The sequence below is a fragment of the Macaca thibetana genome, chromosome 5 (genome assembly GCF_024542745.1).
Source record: "Macaca thibetana thibetana isolate TM-01 chromosome 5, ASM2454274v1, whole genome shotgun sequence".
Lineage (NCBI taxonomy): Eukaryota > Metazoa > Chordata > Mammalia > Primates > Cercopithecidae > Macaca > Macaca thibetana.
Window position 1 is genome coordinate 126,139,835 of NC_065582.1, and position 20,815 is coordinate 126,160,649.

At 41.0% G+C, this 20,815-nt stretch overlaps 2 protein-coding genes and 1 pseudogene across 2 annotated transcripts; all 3 read right to left on the reverse strand.

Moving 5' to 3' along the window:
- Nucleotides 1–251: 251 nt before the first annotated feature.
- Nucleotides 252–1,192, reverse strand: LOC126954434 (C-X-C motif chemokine 5-like). Its single transcript, XM_050789955.1, has 4 exons — nt 1,084–1,192; nt 824–956; nt 630–713; nt 252–270 (listed from the first exon to the last, which is right to left on the reverse strand). Exons 1-4 carry the CDS (start codon nt 1,190–1,192, stop codon nt 252–254), a joined length of 345 nt encoding a protein of 114 aa, XP_050645912.1.
- Nucleotides 1,193–12,846: 11,654 nt separating this feature from the next.
- LOC126954913 (coiled-coil domain-containing protein 90B, mitochondrial-like) lies at nt 12,847–13,420 on the reverse strand (annotated as a pseudogene).
- Nucleotides 13,421–18,874: 5,454 nt separating this feature from the next.
- On the reverse strand, nt 18,875–19,816 carry LOC126954435 (C-X-C motif chemokine 5-like). The gene is made up of 4 exons (XM_050789956.1): nt 19,708–19,816; nt 19,448–19,580; nt 19,254–19,337; nt 18,875–18,893 (listed from the first exon to the last, which is right to left on the reverse strand). The coding sequence occupies exons 1-4, from the start codon at nt 19,814–19,816 to the stop codon at nt 18,875–18,877; spliced, it is 345 nt and encodes a 114-aa protein (XP_050645913.1).
- Nucleotides 19,817–20,815: the final 999 nt, after the last annotated feature.

A 20,815-nucleotide genomic window follows, 5' to 3' on the forward strand; every position in this document is an offset into this window, starting at 1 on the left:
AATAACAGCAAATAGCAGAGGTACTGTGCTAAACACTTCATTAGCTGAGCTGAAAGCTTAAGGGGCAAACAGGTTTTCCTCACACTCTTCAAAGTGAGGAATCCAGGAAGAAAGCTAACTACTGGAAAAACAAATAAACAAACAAACAACAACAAAATCCTTCCTTCTTGTCTTCCCTGGGTCCAGAGACCTCCAGAAAACTGCTCTGCTGAAGACTGGGAAACGCTTCCATGCCTACTAATTTCTCTTCATCAGTTGTCCTTGTTTTCACTGTTGAGAAAAAGGTTATATTAGTTTAACCATTTTTCGCACTCCTTTCTACTCCACCCTGGTGTCAACACTCAGCGTTTATAATGCTTGGTAAAAAAGGAGTATACAAAATCAATACAAGCAATGGGGAAACACAAAGCATAACTAGCTACAAGCTGTGTGTAATTGCTCAAGTAATTACATGTAAGATTGGTAATAAAGATTATCCCAGGACAATCCAGAAAAATGTTCTCAATTTAACAACCTTTTAATTCTAAACGTGAAAAGTTACTTAAATAGTACAGAGAAGAAAGACTTTGTGAAGTCCATGGTTTCCCTAGATGAGATTTAAAAACCACAAAGATCAAAGTGATAAGTACCCGTCCAAAATTTTCTGGATGACTTTCTTTAGAAAAGGGGCTTGTGGATCGAGACAAACTTCCGTCCCGTTCTTCAGGGAGGCTCTGAAGGAAAGAAAAGGAAGATACACTCATGAGATAGCAAGGTTGAACACCCAGGTTGCGGGACTTCCCTCTTGCCAAGGTCACAGTGGACAGAGCAGCACAGAACTTACACCACTTCCACCTCAGAGCACTGCGGGCCTATGGCGAACACCTGCAGATTACTGATCATTTGGGGTTGAACTCCCTGCGTGGTCTGTAAACAACTGCAACGCAGCTCTCTCATCGCAGCAGCGACAGGACCAGCTGGGGAAGAAAGAGAGACACCTTTATAGGGCAGGTTGCTTGGTGAGTTTCCTGGAAGGCAGTTGCCCCGCAGAGGCTGGGATGCACCGCTGTGCCCCAGTGCGTCCCGCGTGCCAGGCGCTCTCACCTGGGCTGAGGGGCCCTGGCGGCGTCAGCAGCAGCAGCAGCGCTAGCAGCGCGCACAAGGAGCCCAAAGGACCCGGGACACGGGCCGGGCGACTGGACAGGAGGCTCATAGTGGTCAAGAGATCGCTGAGAGCAGTCGCAGGTTCCTGAACTGAATGGAGGAGCAGAGATTGGAGGATCCTGAGCATGAGACTTCCTAGCGTCTTTTGAACTCCTTTTATAACATTCATCTCTCCCCACTGACAGGAAACTCAAGCTCTGGGATGCTGGGGAAATTCCCTGAATTCAGGGGGCAGTGTGGAAAGAAGCGGGGTGGGGGGGGCAGACAGTGGAGAGGGTGGCCTGGAGGAGCTGCGGGCACCTCTACCTAGAGGGACATTCTCCACCTGCTCCGCGGTGGAGGGAGCTGTGACTCCAGCCAGAAGGGAGTAGTGATTCAGCCTCAAGCCCTGGGCCTCAGGGGGCTAGGGATGCTGGCGTTTCTGAGGCAGGCAGCTCTCTGGGAGATGCTGCTCCTCTCCTTCTAGAGAGAAAAGGTGGAACCAAAGTAGCAGGAGCCTTGATTTGAGAAAAATTTCTCAAAGTCAGTCTTTCTAATTATTATTACTATTAATCCAAGAAATGTTATGCATGTTTGAATTGCTCTAAACTGAAAGTCCTTCCTGTCTTCCTGGCACGCAGGTCATTCTAGCTTTCTTGAATGACTTTATGATTCTCTGGACTTCAGCCAGGTTTGGAAGCCAAGATAACATGATAACAAGAGACCCTTGTCTCTTGCCACTTGAAGTCAGTGGCCTGAAAGGACCACCACTGAATTTTGTTGACTCCCCCACAGATCACCTTCTTTGGTGTGTAAGTCTGCTTACTGAGAATTCTGTATTTGTAGTATACCAAGTACATGTGTGTCCAGGTGGTTAAGCAAAAATCTTCCAAAGTCACCCAGCAAATTGCCATGGAAGATACCTTGCTGTTGGCAGTTGCTATGCTATTGAATTGGAAGAGGTTTTGGTATTCTTGGGGCTGAGGTGTAGTATGGTGAGCACAGGCTAAAGCTTGCTAGGGATCCCAGGCCTGCCCCAGCTCTGAACCCACCCACAGATACATATTTGACACCATTTGGAGATGCTGTAGGAGGCTGATGAGTTTGAGGGGCTTGTGTGAAAGTTTCTTGTAGGGGTTTGTATCAATTTGGCAGCACTACAGCACCCAGTCTGTTTCCCCTCAAACTGCATGGAGGAGGTAATGCTCCCCACAAGCTTCTGGAACTATTGAGTTTCATGATTACTGGTGATCAAGGCTGTTCCCACAGGCCTACTCTAGTCCCCAGTGAGCTGTGCACTGCTGCCTGAAATTGAAAGGTGAAGTAGCTTCCAGCTTCCTCTCCCTCTCTCCTTCTGTCATCTGTGGAGCAGTTAAAGCGCTGAAGGTTTAAGGGTCTTCCACTGTCTTGCTCCATGCAGGAATGGCTATTGTATTGGAATGACACATCGGCTTTCTTTCACGGAAATCAAACTCGATCTTCTTCTGGCTGGTTCTGAAGACCCTTGCTCTCACAGGAGAGCATAGGTAATCAGTAAGCATGATGGCAATGAGAAACCAGTCATGAAACATAACTCTATCCCTTGTCTCCTATGATTCCAGGAATTTTTTTTAACTCCCCCATCCATCACTTTCATTGGTGAGCAAGAAAGAGGTGTCATAGACCTTTACAACTTTTATTCTGGAAGGAAACTTCAGAAATTCAGTAGCTGAGTAAGGTTGGGTGGTATGGGCCTTACTCTGCGGGAAACTACATGAGAAGTCCTCACAGCTTCCTAACATCATCAGCATCATACCTGACTCGGCAAATGGAATTCTTCATTTTTTTGGGGAGTGGTGATCTGTAGAAAACAGCCTGCAGATTTAGTATATTCCCAATTTAGAGATTAGAGTGTATCTAAAGACAAAAGTTAAGCCTTGGTGAAGTGATAAGACTTCAAAAATCTTGGACAATTAAATTCAACTTAACCACAGGGAATAAACCATAGTATAAGACTTTGCTTAAAAAAAACAAAAAAACAAAAAACTTTTTTTTTTTTTTTTTTTTTTAGACAGAGTCTTGCTCTGTCTCCCAGGCTGGAGTGCAGTGGCCGGATCTCAGCTCACTGCAAGCTCCGCCTCCCGGGTTTACGCCATTCTCCTGCCTCAGCCTCCCGAGTAGCTGGGACTACAGGTGCCCGCCACCTCGCCTGGCTAGTTTTTTGTATTTTTTAGTAGAGACAGGGTTTCACAGGGTGCAGCCCACTTGCATGTGCTCTCTGTAACCCTGAGAATTTTTTATTGCTCTACTTGTACTCTCTCTCTTTGCTAAAGAATAGAAGGTGAAGTTTATCAAGTGGCATACTTGTCACTCTCAAGCCAATAAGGAAGCTGAGTTTGTTTTTCAAACTTTGTTTTAATTGGGGCTTTTGGGGCACAATGAGATGAATTTGTTAACTAGAAAAATGTATCTATTATTTCCTGGGGTAAATGTGTATCTATATTTCCTGGGGTGAAACTACATAATAGTGAAAGGGTCAATGTTAGTTGCGTTTAATGGTGACTTACAGAATGGAGTCTTGAAACTGTCTTGAAACTGTTTGTACAAAACAGGGAATTAAGATGCTTTTCCTTAGCAAGTATTTGCTTTTGAATTTTGTACCTATTTGTGTAATCCTATTTAAAATCTCAATATAGTTTTCCAACCTAAGTCTACTTGCACAGTCTAGATATACTGCAGAAAAAAATTGAGTTCAGAGTACAACTTTTTCCCTCTCAAGAATTGAAAACTACAATTTACTTATTGTTTGAAGATAGCAATTTCCATGTGCTTCAAGCTTAATTAACTAACAGTGAACTATGAGCTCTCATTTTATTTTTTAAACAGTGTCATAAGTGAATTTAATTATTCCATATTGAGTACAGGTTTTGTTTTGTTTTGTTTTGTTTTGGCGTTAACAAATCAAAGAGTCAAATATTTGAACTAATTTTCTAGTGCTACCATAACAAAGTACCACAGAGTGAGTGGCTTAAATAACAGAACTTTTTATCTTACAGGTCTGGAAGCCGGAATTTCACAATCAAGATTTGACAGGTTGTTTATTTCTTAGGACTGTGAGAGAAGTAGTTGATCCAGGCATCTCTGCTTGCTTAGTAGGTGGTCATCTTTATGATTACATGATGTTCTTCTTGTATGCATGTCTGTCTCCAAATTTCCTCTTTTAATCGGAGCACCCATCATATTGAATTAGCAGTTTACCCTAATAACCTCAATTTAGCTGGATTACCCCTTTAAGGACCCTCCTTCCATATAGGGTCACATTCAGAAGTACTAGGGGTTAGGATCTTGGCATATAAATTTGAGTGGGACATAATTCAGCCCATAACAGCATTTAACTGAAGAACTGGTGATAACTAGAGGGTTGATACAGTCTAAAGGTAAAACTAGCCTAAATAGTAACTTCTCTTTTTCTTTTATGCTAATTCTCATTGTGCATTTATTTCTTGCCAGAGCTTTTGCTTGACGCTAGGTATTTGAAGATAACAAAAGTTGAATTTCTGCTGTTGACTGTATGCAGAGACAGACAGGTCAACAGATTTATCTAGAGGTGATCTGTATTAAAACAGGTGTATATCTGTGACACTGTGGAGGGAAGGAGGAGGGAGAACTTCCCCAGGGGAGTCAGGGAAGACTTTACAGGAGAGATAATATTGAACTTGTGAAAAGACAACAAGAAACTCATTATTATTTTTATTTAAAAGTTAGATATGAATTTGGGATAGAGAAATACACAAAGTGGCACTAAGAAGATCCCAGCATGTTAAGAAGGGAATACAATCTATTTCAATCTGAAAAGGAGATGTTGTAATAACCTGACAACATTCAATTGACTGATCAGATCTTGGCCTTTGTACAAATCAAGAAGTAGAACAAAAGCTAGAAGTATTACTCAGAAGCAGCCCTGTTTCCATTGAATCCACTTTCCTTCTGTACAAAGTAAACGTAACAGAATTTTGTGCTAACACTGTGTACGTGTACTACCATATAATAAAAAGTACATTTAGATGTTGTATTCTTTAAAATATTTATCTGTACTGAGACCCAATCATAATAACAATTTTTTAATTGTACTCTTCTTTGTGCTAACATTGCTCTATGACTTTTTGTAAGTTATCTGGAAATTTTGCAAGGGGTATTTCTAACTTAGAAGCAAGACAATAAAATATGAGAAAGGTGAAAGATTAAAAATACCCATGCATTCTTAGCAGCTCCTCACTTTAAGAGGGAGACTCTGTTTTCCAACCCCCTTGATTCTGTGCTGACTTTATGACTTGCTCTGGCACTAGGATATTTTAAAAGTGATGTTGTAGATGTTGAAGGTGAACATGGCAAGAAGCCTAGGAGCTTCTCTTCTGCCCTTTTAGAATGCTGCTGCCAAGCTCATCAACTAGAGACACTAGAACCAGGAAATCGGTAATACCAACAACCAGACACTTGAGTGAGGCAGCCGCAAGCAAGTCACCAAGAAACTACCTACAGCCCCATGAGTGACCCCAGGAGACACCATCAGAAGAACCACCCAGCTGATCCCAAAGCTTTTTCATCACCTCGCCCAAACTGATGACATTCAGAGTCATGTGTCAGAATAAAATGGTGGTTGTTTTAACGCACTGCATTTTGGAGAGACAATAGATCACTGATAAAGTAGCAAGTCAAATAAAGTGGTGTATTACTCTGTTCTAGCACTGCTATAACAAACTATCTGGGACCAGATAATTTATGAAGAAAAGAGGTTTATTGACTCACAGTTCCACAGGCTGTACAGGAGGCATGGTTGGGGAGGCCTCAGGAAAGTTACAATCATGGCAAAAGACAAAGGGGAAGCAAGCACATCTTACATGGTGACAGTAGGGGGAAGTGAGAGAGTCAAGGGAGAAGGGACCATAAACCACCAGATCTCATGAGAACTCACTCACTATCATGAGGACAGCAAGGGGGAACTCTCCTCCATGATCCAAACACGTCCCATGAGGACCCTCTTCCAACACTGAGGATCACAACTCAACATAAGATTTGAGAGAGAGCACAGAGCCAAACCATAGCAAGTATCCTAACCCATTTCATCCTTGAATTGTTTGACTACAATGTGCATTGCTTTCTTTAGATTGTCCTAAAGGAACTCATGGTATAAATGGCTATTGGCTATTACTTAGAACCCTGACATTAGTTCTACAAATTTTAGAAAGCCAATTCTACAACCAGCATTCAAGCTAACAATCTTTAGCAGTCAAGATAATAATCTACTTTTAATGAAAATCTCCCTGTGTTAAACATCAGAAAACTGAAATCTAGCTCAATATTGTAATAAAATAGTTCTGTGACATTGGGTAACTCCTTGCAGGTCTCTGAGACTTCACAATTCCATTTATAAAATAAGAAGACTGGTTTTTTATTTATGTGATCTCATATTGTGAACCAAATTCCTGTCTGGCTATCAAGGGATCAGTGTCTGGCCTTAATCTTTGATTGGTTTGTTCATCTCCCATTCAATCCGGCTTCCTTTTTGGGGATTGTTGAAAACAGCAGGAACAATTATAACTAAATTACAGCTATAAAAGAAAAGATTTACCACTTCTAATGTGGAGGACAAAAATGACGATAGGAGTACTAACCTATTCACAGGTCAACATGAGGTCCGGTATGTAGTTCGGTAAACACTCTTTGCCCAACTTGAGGGCCTTATGAATTTAGATTCCAGGTTTTAATATTAAGTATAGCCAAGGAATACAAATCAGAGGCTGATGCCCTGCTAGTAGGGTGATTTATGACTCTCCTGTAAACACAGAACTACAATTCCTTGGTTTGAGTTGCTTACACAGTTTCTGCAGAAGAATTCACACTCACAACCACCCTTTGTGAGGTCAAGAACTCAATTGTGTGCAGCAATGGCCAGTGTGGTTATGCTCTGGCCTATTAGGATCTTTCACTATTTTCTGCCCCATTTCCCATTTTCTTTCCTCCTGGTTCTCCTTAGAAAAATAGTAGTCGCATTTGGCCCAACAACCCCATTACTCAGTATATATACCCAAAGCATTTTAAATATTCTACTATAAAGACACATGCATAAGTATGTTTATTGCAGCACTCTTCACAATAGCAAAGATTCGAAACCACCCCAACTGCTCATCAGTGATAGACTGGATAAAGAAAATGTGGCACATATACACCACGGAATACTATGCAGCCATAAAAAAGGATGAGTTCATGTCCTTTGCAGGGACATGGATGAAGCTGGAAACCATCATTCTCAGCAAACTAACACAAGAACGGAAAACCAAACAACACATGTTCTCATTCATAAGTAGGAGTTGAAAAATGAGGACACATGGATATGGGGGTGGGGGGACGTCACTCACTGGGGCCTGTTGGGGGTTGGCTGGGGGAGGGATAGCATTAGGAGAAGTACCTAATGTAGGTGATGGGTTGAGGGGTACAGCAAACCACCATGGCTCATGTATACCTATGTAACAAACCTGCACATTCTGCACATGTACCCCAGAACTTAAAATGTAATAAAAATGTAAGTAAATAAATAATAAAATAGTAGTCATAAGCCTTTGCTGTCAGGTATAATTTCTGGGGGGCCCAATATGTTCAGGCTCCCCCAAAATGGAGTCTGACACAAAGACTTAAGCGCAGTTTGCCTTAGAGATGATTATAGAAAGGAGTGAGGAAGTGGGGGAATGTGAAATAGGCAAGGAAAAATATCTAATAAAGGGTATGTAATTAATGAGATATCACTGTGGGCAATCAGAGCTCAACCTTGCCTGGAGTCTTACACAAACCTTGTGAAGTGTTCCTCAGAATTGTCCCACTAAGACTTCAATTTGGAGTCATGTTGAAGTAAAACAGAAGTTTTAACTTCCTGTCTTAAAGAACTAGAAAATCCAAAGAATATATGAAGCAACTCCTTTTACACATTAGACAACAAGCAGGGGAACATTAGAATCCCTGAGTAAAGGAAATAAACAAGATGAGATCGATGAGCACCCTGGATGTTTTGCTGGTGCAATTCTGGACCACTGTGCAGGAGGAGAGATCCAAAGTAGACCATGGTAGTCTTGCTGAGTTGAGGGAGCACAGATTTGAATAGAGGATAACTGGAGTGACTAGAAGTTTAGGAAGAGTTGGAGGAAGGAGAGATCTGTGCAGGAAACCTGAGCTCCAGAAATCTGCCTTGAGGTCCCATTGGGTCTGTATGATCAATATTATGTCACGCATGTATAGGATGAAACTCCTTAAGTCAAGCAAAGAGTAACCAGAAAATTGTCGGTGGAGCAAATCTCAGACACAACATGGAGTGGGGAGATATTTGAGGTCTGGCCTGTCAGAGAGAAGAGAACTCATGAGTGTTCATGGCATCCCTAAAGGCACGGGAAGGACATGACTTACTACTACAGCTAAACAAACCCTAGAGTGAAGAACATTTCTAGACCATCCTAACGAAGCTCAACAACAAGCCTCACACAATTCAGACTGATGCCCTAGTGACGTAACCACTTGACAGAACAAAGCCCAAGACTCTAAAGAATGAAAACAAATATTGACACTCAGCAAGTTGATTCAAAATTTTCTGCAGAAATCAGCATAAGCCATAATAAGTAAAACAAAATCAAGTCAGTATAGAATCAGGCATGATAAAATGATAAACTAGTGGACAAGAATTTTAAAATAATTATTACAAATATGCTCAGCGGCTTAAAAGAAGGTATAATCATAATGAAGAGAGAAGTGGAACATTTTATATATTTATATATTTATATATTTATTTTATTCTATTTTTATACTCTTTTATTCTAATATAAAATATTTAAAATATATACAGAAATGTAGGAAGAGAGAAAAAGAGAAAGAAACTTCTAGAATTATCTAACCAAGAGACTGGGAAAATTGAATATTCATCCATTAACTTCTGTCCATCCTCTAAGGGTATGAAATCACAGGCCATCCTGCCTGTGAGCTCTGTCTGCCAAGCCTGCTTTCCCACCACCAGTTGGAGAAAGCCCTCAGGAAGAGAGGCATTGTAACAGGCAGCTAAAATTGCAAAGCTGTTGTCCGTTGCAACCACTGAATTCATTGGTGAGTGGAGGAGATATGCAGTGGAGCATCACTGGCGAAGACAGGACAGGTCATTTTCTTTATTATTTGTATGGGTAGCCAGGAAAGACAAACAGTGTGATCTGTTTTTCTGGATTGCCCCCACTGTGCTATTGCGGGTCTAACACGTCCACCATCCCTCAATGTCTCTTCAGTTACTTCTGGAACACCTGAGAAGGTGTCTCAGGAGGACTCACAAAGAAGGACTCACAATGACAGAATTAGTGTTAGACACGTCTCCTCCTCTCCTTCTCTAGCTGCCACTGTAACATAGTCAGAGGTGTTCGAACCAAAGTGACTCCGTCTTAAATGAGGGCTAGGAAAAATAAGGCTGGGACCTACTGGGCTGCATTTCCAGAAAGTTAGGGATTCCTAGCCTCTAGATGTTTAGAGTTAAGAGAACAGATTGATCACATTTACTAAACAGATTGGAATTAGGAGTTTCCTGATATCCCATTATCCTGAGAACAGAAGCATTCCTAATTTTGCTTTAAAGATACCAATATCAATTCTTGCAAAATACAGTAATTAAGAAAATTAATTATTTATCCCAAACTCTTGTAGCAGAGCACGTTTCCCCATGATCATTTTTTCTCCTATACATAAACAAGCATTGTACCTAGGGTGAACACGGGCCTCCTCTTACTTTTGGGAACACCTTACTCTGCCTTGGAGTAGCTGTTCTTACACCACTTTCTTACAAAACTTGCTTTCACTTTGCTCTGTGGGCTCATCCTGAATTCTTTCTGCCCAAGATCCAAGAACCCTCTCTTGCGGTCTGGATTGGGACCGCTTTCTGGTAACATCTTTCTGGCGACCATGAAGGGACAATACTGAGGAGACCCTCGACCCAAAGGATATAGACTGCAGTACCAATTAGCTGATTCTGGGTATGCATTGGAGTTCCAGGGTAAAGGATGGGATTGGGTTAGAGGCCCTATTTAGAGGAGTTAGTCTCTCCTGACAGAGAGGATTAAAGGTTTCTCTTAATAAAAGGCAAGGACCCTTGACCGAACCTGGGTTCCTGACCCAACTTTGGAGGTTAGAGCCCTTCTTAAGATTTGTGGGGTTAGAGGACCCTCTCAGTAAAGTTCCTCTTGGCTAAGAATAGGTTTGGCCTCAGGGGATGTTAACTGCTATGGTGTCTGTATTTATCTGCCTTGTCCTCTTTGCTTCATGAATCCATTTTTTGGGCACTGTCTCTGTTTACTGTCATTTTCAGGAGAGTTCATTTAACTGATCTTAGAGATTTTAACTTTCTCTAAAATTGCTGATGAAGATTTGGTATTTAAGCAATAAGATTACATAGGTGTGGTTATGTTTTGTTGCAATCACTAGGCATGATTGAGAATCACTAGGATAGAAATCAGGGGACCTTTCTCCTTGCTTTTTGTTTGATTTGTACATTAAAAACATTTCTTATCTTTTCAAAATTCGGGCAAATCAGCTTTGCTTGTCCAATCCACAGTGCAACTACTGCCCAGAGCCTGCTTGCTCTGGTCATTTCCATCTAACTCCCCTTCATTTCCTTTGCCTTATTTGACATTTCTTTCATTGGATTCTATGTTGTGGTTTATCTAAGAGTCATGGCTCAGCTCATGTATATTATTTGGCTAGTGTGGATAAGAGAATTCCGTTTTCAGCTGCGATCTCCTCATGAATGCAGCTGGCCTTAAAAACGTCTCTTTTCCTTTTTAGTGGAACTTGGCCAGTGGCAATACAATCTCACCAGTTTGGAACTTTTCTTTCAACATCGCCTGCCTCCTTCATGGGAACCACAACATTGATCCCAAAGGACTTATTATAGGATGTATCCTTCCACACTGAGATCAGTTTAAAATAAATGGGAATAATGGAGAAAATTGGTGAAATTGGTGTTTATGTATAATACTGTTTGGCCTCAGTATTATTTGGAAAAACAAAAGAAATTGTCTCCTATTGGAAGTACAGTCTTTAATATTATAGTATATAATTAAATATATAGTATTATTATAATGTATTATATACTATAATAATATAAGTATAATATTCTATTACACTTCCAGTTGGTTTGTTTTGTAAGTGGGATGAAACATGGAATGAAATATCACGTGTTAAGCATTTTTGCTGCTCAGTCAAGATAAAACCCTGCAACAGTCATGTGCATGTTTGATGAAAGGAAAGGAAGAAAAAGAACTAGACACACTAGACAATCCCTTGATGCAAGCCCCCACAGTCCAGCAGACACTTTTGGGTGGAGCAGAACCTCCTTCTCTCAGCTAGGAAGGTTCAGGTATGTCAGCCCATTCTCTCCTCTGTCCACCTGAAAGTTCTGCTGAGACCCCTTAGTCCCTTCCTCCTTACCCATCTAGTCCCACTCTATTCCCAGCACTCCCTGAGGAACCTAGCCCTGTGGGTACTACTTGTAGTGGAGCCTCTTATCAACCTCCAAAGGGAAATGTTTGTCCACTAAGAGAGGTGGCAAATGGGGAAGAAGGCACTGTAAGAGTACATGTCCCCTTTTCTATGTCTGATTTGCCTCTACATAAAGAAAAGTTTAGTCATTTATCTGAAGATCCAGGAAAATTCATAGATGAATTTGAGAAATTAACTCCCACTATAGTTTGACTTGGCAGAATCTGCATGTTGGTGTCTCTGTGTTGTACCGTGGGAGAGAAACTTTGCATTTTGGTGACAGCTGGGACCCACACAGATGAGATATTGGCTCATAGCCCTAACCATAATATATATCAGGCAGGAGATACAGAAGTTCCACATCAAGATCTGGAATGCAACTATCATCAAAGGGGCAGTGAGGACTTGGGGAGGGTGCTCATATGGTTCCTTGTTCGTTAGAAGGGATGAAGAAGTAGATGAAAAGCCTATTAACTATGAAAAGATTAAGGAAATTTCTAAGGGTAAAGATAAGAATATGGTTTTGCTTCACAGATGTTTAGTTGAGGCAATTAGGAAATGTACTAACACAAATTCTGACTCAAAAAAAAGGACAAACCCCTTTGGGAGTACATTTTATAACCCAATCTGACCCTGATATCCGCATGAAACTACAAAAAGCAGCTATGGGTCCCCAGACTCCTGTGGATCAGTTTTTTTGTTGTTGTTGTTGTTGTTGTTGTTGTTGTTATTGTTGTGGTTGTAATAACCTTTTATTTTATAGAAAAATGTAATTATACAATGGTTATCAGGGAAGTTAATTCAGTAATAAGTATGTAGGCTAGGGAATAATTTTCAAATATTCAGCCAATACCAACAAGATCCTGTATGATTTACAAAACTGATCAAGCAAACACAAGAAAACTCTGATTCAATTTCTATGAACTATCAAAAGGACAAAATGCTCTTCTATCTCAGATAAACCAGATTTGAAAGACAGCTTTTCAATATAAAAAAGACACACACACACACTCACACACACACAATAAAGACAAAATACCTCTTCTCATTCTGAAACATTTCCTCTTTTAGTCCTTATATACTTTGAATAATCTTGTATGGTAAATTTTTGCTGCAACAGACAATGTTCCAAATCAATCTCTCCTGTTTTGGTGTTCTAAGAAGCCAGTAGCCACAGCAGTAAGAGTATTAATACTACTTCCAGAATCTCTAAAATCCCAATGCTACTGCCAGGCAATTAAATAGCGAGACTGCAAGATAACGAACTGTCTCAAGTTTGTTAGACTCCATCAGTGTTTTTAGGAAGCAATTTCTGCATCAGTTTTATTACTGGTCACTGAAATAATACTTTTGGTTTGGGGATCTGTTTTTGTAAATTCTGTAGTTGCTTTCTTAAGTTGCTTTTCTTAATCTGTAAACGTATCTGTAACTCTGCTCCTTTCTAGGTTGATATCCATTTTATTATCTGCTCTGATTCAACTGATTTCATGTATTGGTGGTTGCTTAACTTGGTCTAATTCAGTTTTCATTTTCTCATTCTCTGCTCTCAGATTTGTGAATTCACTTTTCTCTAGGATGACCATTTCTTTCCTGATAGAGCCCAAATGAGCCATTGGCTCTTGTACTGTTATTTTCTGTGGAGCCTGAGTGACCATCTTTTTATTGGTAGTATCCAAGGTGACATTTGATAAAGTAGTTAGTGCTGATACTGTAGTTTCTGCTTGTGTTTTGTCAAATCCATGAGTTTCCAAGTCCTGAACCAATGCATGGGTATCAAAAGTTAATTTCCTTTCTTCTAAAGGAGTTATAGCCTCTGGCGGCCTATCATATCCCTCCTTGCTTGTGGTGCTGAAGAAGTCTCTCTCCAGGCTTTTGAATATGGCATTTTTAGTTTTTAATAACAGGGGCAGAACATAGGAAGCAGAAAGAGCAAAAAGGACCTCCCAAAAGGTGCAGCTCTTGGCTGCAGCCTTAAGCTCACCTCCCACATGGGATTGCCCTCCTGCTTCTTAGCCTAAACAAGGGAAGCGAAAAGGTGAAAAACATAAAACTGGGCATCCAAGTCACCATGCCTTGGGCATAAATCAGTGTGTACATTGTAAAAAAAAACTGGATATTGGAAGAGGAAATGCCCAGCACTCCAAAGGGAGCCATTGGCACCTGAACCAATGATGGCTGAAATAGCCAAGCAAGCCCACCAGACCTTCTGCCACATCTCCCATTGGACAATGGAACATACCTCCAGAGGAGCCATAGGTAACCTTTGAAGTTGCAGGTAAGAATATTAACTTTTGGGTTGGGTGAGGTGGCTCATGCTACGTGTAATTCCAGCCCGTTGGGAGGCCGAGGTGGGTGGATCACCTGAGGTCAGGAGTTCATGACCAGCCTGGCCAACATGGTGAAACTACTAAAAACACAAAAATTAGCCGGGTATGGTGGCATGTGCCTGTAATTCCAGCTATTCAGGAGGCTGAGGCAGGAGAATCACTTGAACGTGGGAGGCGGAGGTTTCAGTGAACCGAGATTGCACTACTGCACTCTAGCCTGGGGGACAGAGTGAGACTCAGTCTCAAAAAAATAAAATAAAATAAAATAAGAAAAAAAGAAAAAAGGAAAAGAATATTAACTTCCATTTGGACATGGAGTCGCTTACTTGGTTTCGACCCATTACAATGGGCTTACATCACCCCAAAACTGTATGGTCACGGGGGTAGATAAACAAGTCCATACATGCTATTTTACCTACCTTTTAAGCTGCTCTTCAGAGACTTTAGTTTCCTCACAGACATTTCTTTTCATGTCTGAATGCCCCTCTCCCTTGTTGGGAAGGAATTTGATGGCTCAACTGCAAACAGTGGTATGTCTCGGAAATCACAAGGCAGATGAGGGTTTGCTCCTTCTGCTTTCCTGTGATAAGGGAGGAAAGACAATGGGAAACGTATCTACTTCCCAAGTCAATCCTATAGTATGGGACACTGAGATCACAGGCAAAGTGTTAAATGTTTCCCCCATCTGTATCCAACTTAAACTTGATGTCCTGTACCACTGGAAGAGACAATACCTCTTAAAGCCAGAGGCACAAAGAGGAATCCAACCATTAATAGCTAATAGAACTTTGGGAAGCTGAGGCGGGCGGATCGTGAGGTCAAGAGATCAAGACCATCCTGGTCAACATGGTGAAACACTGTCTCTACTAAAAATACAAAAAAATTAGCTGGGCGCGGCGGCGCGTGCCAGTAGTCCCTGCTACTCTGGAGGCTGAGGCAAGAGAATTGCTTGAATCCAGGAATTGGAGGTTGCAGTGAGCCGAGATCATGCCACTGCACTCCAGCCTAGGCAACAGAGCGAGACTCTGTCTCAGAAAAAAAGAAAAAAAAAAGAAAAAAAGACTCATAGCATATTCAAATGTATACAAGTACATGCCAGTATAAACATTTATAATATAATCCAACTGCAGTGTGAATGTATGTACATACATACTAATATGATTAATCTTCTTTCTTTCCTTTTCTTGTGTTTCATAAAAGAGCAATTTCGTATAAATACCTATTGTTAGGTATTTATATAGTAAATTTGAGGGACAAGGGAAGTTGAAGTACTGATCAGGATTGGGATGAGACAACCTCATTTGTCATTTAGATAGGGAAATATTAAGTAAAAATACCTAAGAATATGTATGCAAATGAAATTGCTCTTTTAATTATAGAGTGACAAGGGGACTTGTTTAGCCTAGATCACTTGCTTTTTGAATATCTTGTATGTGCTAGGCACTGTCCTAGGAACTGAGATGAAGTTGATAATCATTGTCCCTGCTCTCATGAAGCTTACATGAAGCTAGAATAGAGACACCCTAAACAGATGACAATAAACACATAGACTCAATAAACTCTACAGTGACTTTGGTGAGAAAACATTATGAAGGAAAAGTATAGAGTGCTAGGAGAGGTTATAAAAGGGGCCTCCTCAAAGGTAGGAGTAAGGGTTGGAGAGGTTTCCTCAAGGAAGTAAAAGGCAAGCTCTTCCAAAAGGAAGGATGGTAGTTACCCTGGTAAAAGTGAGGGGAGGTATTATAGATTGAGAGGATTGTGCATGCCAAACCCCTTGTTGGACTACTGCTAGACAAGGAGAAAAGAGGGTAAACAAGTTATAATTTAATTAAAACCAAGCACGGTGACTCTTGTCTGTGATCCCAGTACTTTGGAGGCTGAGGTGGGCCGATGACCTGAGGTCAGGATTTCAAGATCACCCTGGCCAACATGGTGAAATCCTGTCTACAAAAATACAAAAATTAGCTGGCATGCTGGTAGGTGCCTGTGCTCCCACGTACTCAGTAGGCTAAGGTGGGAGAGTCACTTGAACCTGGGAGGTGGAAGTTGCAGTGAGCTGAGGTCATGCCATTGACCTCCAGCCTGGGCATCAGAGCAAGACTCAGTCTCAAAAAACAAACAAACAAACAACAAGAAAAACACCTATTATGAGCCAGGTTATTGAATTTAGAACAGTATCTGACAGCCTGAAGATCAGGATAACTTGTTAATTCATTAAGTCCTGCATTAATGCTACATTGGGGATGCAGAGGTAGATATAATATGGTTAATGCTCTGGGAGAGCTAGAGTGGATGAAGAAACCTATAAATAAGTAAGAGCAATGCAGTATTTTTGTTGTAATTCAGATAATGAGATGTTATGGGAACATCAAGTTGGAAGCCATGAGCTCTACCAAGGAAAACACAAAGGAGGTATTACTTGAACTGAGTTCTTAAGGATGAGTAATCCTCCTCTTATATGCAGGGAGTGGCCCTAGCAAATGCAAAGTCATGGACCTAGGAAAGAACATGCCCAGTTAGGGAACTGAACACCTGACTGTAGTGAATTTGAGGGACAAGGGAAGCTGAAGTGCTGATCAAGAGTGGGATGAGACAGAAAGAACATCATCTGTCATACTTAGAAACCTGTGTTTTATTTCTAGGAAACAATTTAGATAGGGAAGAATTTAGAGAAGGAAATCTTTGTGTTTTCCAAAGACCCCAGAGGCCATTGGGGCTGTGAAGGAATAACTGGAAGGGAACTGAGCTTGGAGAAAGGTTGAACCAAAGCAATGGTGTTGGGGAACGACGGCCTTCACTGCCAGGCACAGAGGAGCAGAGTTAGTGTTTTAAATTATATAGAACTAAAGATAAGTAAAATGTATTGTAACAGTATACGAAGGAGAAACAATAAAAGTGAAGTTTACAAATGTTTTAATGCTTATTCAAAGGACAAAATAAAGACTATGAACCAATGAGACACATAATAAAAAAGTACAATTTTAGTTTAGTGAATGTAATACATATGTAATTCATCATAACAAAATGATCAAAACCTTTAAAAGATACACAACAGACATCTAAAAATCTTAGCAATGCTAAATATATAATAAGTATATATTATATATAAGTATATAATATATAAATACAAACACTTTTTACCAAGAAATGTTTTATTTTTCTTGCAGTAGCTGTGTTAATTGCACAAAATTATTATGTTTTGTTTTTGCCGTTTAAGTGTTATCACACAATGCTATTCCAAAAGACAAATGTTCATTAAAAGCAAAGCAAAAATAGAAATTCACATCCATTAATTATACCTAGATTTGTCATTTAAAGGTTTAAAGAAAAAAAGGGAGGAGCTTTCCTTCAAGAGTTTTCACAAGGGTCACATTTTCTCCTTAAAAGGGAAAGATTTGCAAACAAAGGTGAAATAGCTTAAACAGAAATATTTATAAAAAGAAACTTTACAGCATTGTCAAGGATATTAAGACTACATTGACTAACCGGTTTCATTACAGCATCTTCCCCCACCCCACCCTCAGTATGTCCCACCAGGACTAGAGCAGGCTTTGCATTCAGACAGAAATGCTTCAAAATCCCAGTGAAATGAACTGTGCTTAAAACCCGACCAGCATCTTCCCTGCTCTCCCCGCTGGTCTTCTGCAATCCTCTAACCCAGGTTCTACTCTGTGAAAGGGGCCGAAGCTGTGAGTGAGGAGGGACTGTGCCCCAGTGTGGCCACCTTATATATAATTTTGTATTCCACCATAAATGCTGGCCTTCTGCAAATTATGATTTTGGAAAATCTAGCCCATGCAGAGGGATAAAAAATGGACATCCCTTGGATGACTTCTCCTTGTTTTTTTTTTCAACATTCCAAGCCCTCTCTAGTCCCCTGTCCAAAGAGAAATGCTAGGAACTCGAGGATGTCACTATGTATTTTAAAAACTAAATGGTAAATTTATATTCAAATGTTTGAACAAGTTTCCAAAATTTGCGTACAAATCATTGTTAAGTTTGCCTTTGCTTTAAAAACTGAAAGAACACAATTCAATGTAAAGTAGCAGTCAGGAATGTGCCTGTTTTCTAGCTTCTTCATCTATCTAAAATATATATTTAGTTATCAGAATTATAGTATTCCTAATAAAATCATTAATAAATAGCATGTAAAATCAAAGTTTAAAAGTAAATGGTGGCAGTTTGCTATACTAAGAAGATAAAGAATGTCCAAAATTTTAGGACAATATTAGCCCCTATAGAACTTAAACTTTTAGAAATTCTGAATAAGGAAATATATTCTACATAGATAAGGTGCAATACACTCAGCTTTCTAAAACAAAATAATTAAATAGTATCCCACGATCAAGAGTAAGGAAATTCTCTGACGAGAAACATTAAAATATTTCCTATTTCTTAAAAAGGTGAAGATAACAGTGTATCTCCATCGAAGAATTCTTATGAAACATCATTTCCATATTAAATCCACAGCCTTCTCAGTTAATACCTTAAGGAATATTTCTTGGAGATATAATAGTCACCTTCAATTCAAGACACTTTGATTCAAGACACCTTCAATTTCAAGACACAATTCAAGACACAACCAGTGATTCTTGGCTCACAGAATAGTCAGTGCCAAAACCTTCAATAGCATAGCAGATAAAATAACAGCAAATAGCAGAGGTACTATGCTAAACACTTCATTAGCTGAGCTGAAAGCTTAAGGGGCAAACATGGGTTTTCCTCACACTCTTCAAAGTGAGGAATCCAGGAAGAAAGCTAACTACTGGAAAAACAAATAAACAAACAAACAACAACAAAATCCTTCCTTCTTGTCTTCCCTGGGTCCAGAGACCTGCAGAAAACTGCTCTGCTGAAGACTGGGAAACGCTTCCATGCCTACTCATTTATCTTCATCAGTTGTCCTTGTTTTCACTGTTGAGAAAAAGGTTATATTAGTTTAACCATTTTTCACACTCCTTTCTACTCCACCCTGGTGTCAACACTCAGCATTTGTAATGCTTGGTAAAAAAGGAGTATACAAAAATCAATACAAGCAATGGGGAAACACAAAGCATAACTAGCTACAAGCTGTGTGTAATTGCTCAAGTAATTACATGTAAGATTGGTAATAAAGATTATCCCAGGACAATCCAGAAAAATGTTCCCAATTTAACAACCTTTTAATTCTAAGCGTGAAAAGTTACTTAAATAGTACAGAGAGTAAAGACCTTGTGAAGTCTATGGTCTCCCTAGATGAGATTTAAAAACCACAAAGATCAAAGTGACAAGTACCCGTCCAAAATTTTCTGGATGACTTTCTTTAGAAAAGGGGCTTGTGGATCGAGACAAACTTCCGTCCCGTTCTTCAGGGAGGCTCTGAAGGAAAGAAAAGGAAGATACACTCATGAGATAGCAAGGTTGAAGACCCAGGCTGCGGGACTTCCCTCTTGTTAAGGTCACAGTGGACAGAGCAGCACAGAACTTACACCACTTCCACCTCGGAGCACTGCGGGCCTATGGCGAACACCTGCAGATTACTGATCATTTGGGGTTGAACTCCCTGCGTGGTCTGTAAACAACTGCAACGCAGCTCTCTCAACGCAGCAGCGACAGGACCAGCTGGGGAAGAAAGAGAGACACCTTTATAGGGCAGGTTGCTTGGTGAGTTCCCTGGAAGGCAGCTACCCCGCAGAGGCTGGGATGCACCACTGTACTCCAGTGCGTCCCCTGTGCCAGGCGCTCTCACCTGGGCTGAGGGGCCCTGGTGGCGTCAGCAGCAGCAGCAGCGCGAGCAGCGCGCACAAGGAGCCCAAAGGACCCCGGACACGGGCCGCGCAGCTGGACAGGAGGCTCATAGTGGTCTAGAGAGCTCTGCGAGCAGTCGCGGGTTCTTGAACTGAGTGGAGGAGCAGAGATTAGAGGATCCCAAGCACTGAGGCTTCCTAGTGTCTTTTGCACTCCTTTTATAACATTCATCTCTCCCCACTGACAGGAAACTCAAGCTTTGAGATGCTGGGGAAATTCCCTGAATTCAGGGGGCAGTGTGGAAAGAAGAGGTTGGGGGAGGGGGGCTGACAGTGGGGAGGGTGGCCTGGAGGAGCTGCGGGCACCTCTACCTAGAGGGACATTCTCCACCTGCTCCGTGGTGGAGGGAGCTGTGGCTCCAGCCAGAAGGGAGCAGTGATTCAGCAGGGCCTCAAGCCCTGGGCCTGAGGGGGCTAGGGTTGCTGGCGTTTCTGAGGTAGGCAGCCCTCTGGGAGATGCTGCTCCTCTCCTTCTAGAGAGAAAAGGTGGAACCAAAGTAGCAGGAGCCTTGATTTGAGAAAAATTTCTCAAAGTCAGTTTTTCTAATTATTATTACTATTAATCCAGGAAATGTTATGCATGTTTGAATTGCTCTAAATTGAAAGTCCTTCTTGTCTTCCTGGCAAGCAGGTCATTCTAGCTTTCTTGAATGACTTTATAATTCCCTGGACTTCAGCCAGGATTGGAAGCCAAGATAACATAACAAGAGACCCTTGTCTCTTGCCACTTGAAGTCAGTGGCCTGAAAGGACCACCACTGAATTTTGTTGACTCCCCCACAGATCACCTTCATTGGTGAGTAAGTCTGCTTACTGAGAATTCTGTACTTGTAGTATAGCAAGTATATGTGTGTCCAGGTGGTTAAACAAAAATCTTCCAAAATCACCCAGCAAATTGCCGTGGAAGATACCTTGCTGTTGGCAGTTGCTGTGCTATTGAATTGGAAGAGGTTTTGGTCTTCTTGGGGGTGAGGTGTAGCATGGTGAGCACAGGTTAAAGCTTGCTAGGGATCCCAGGCCTGCCCCAGCTCTGGACCCACCGCCAGGTGTG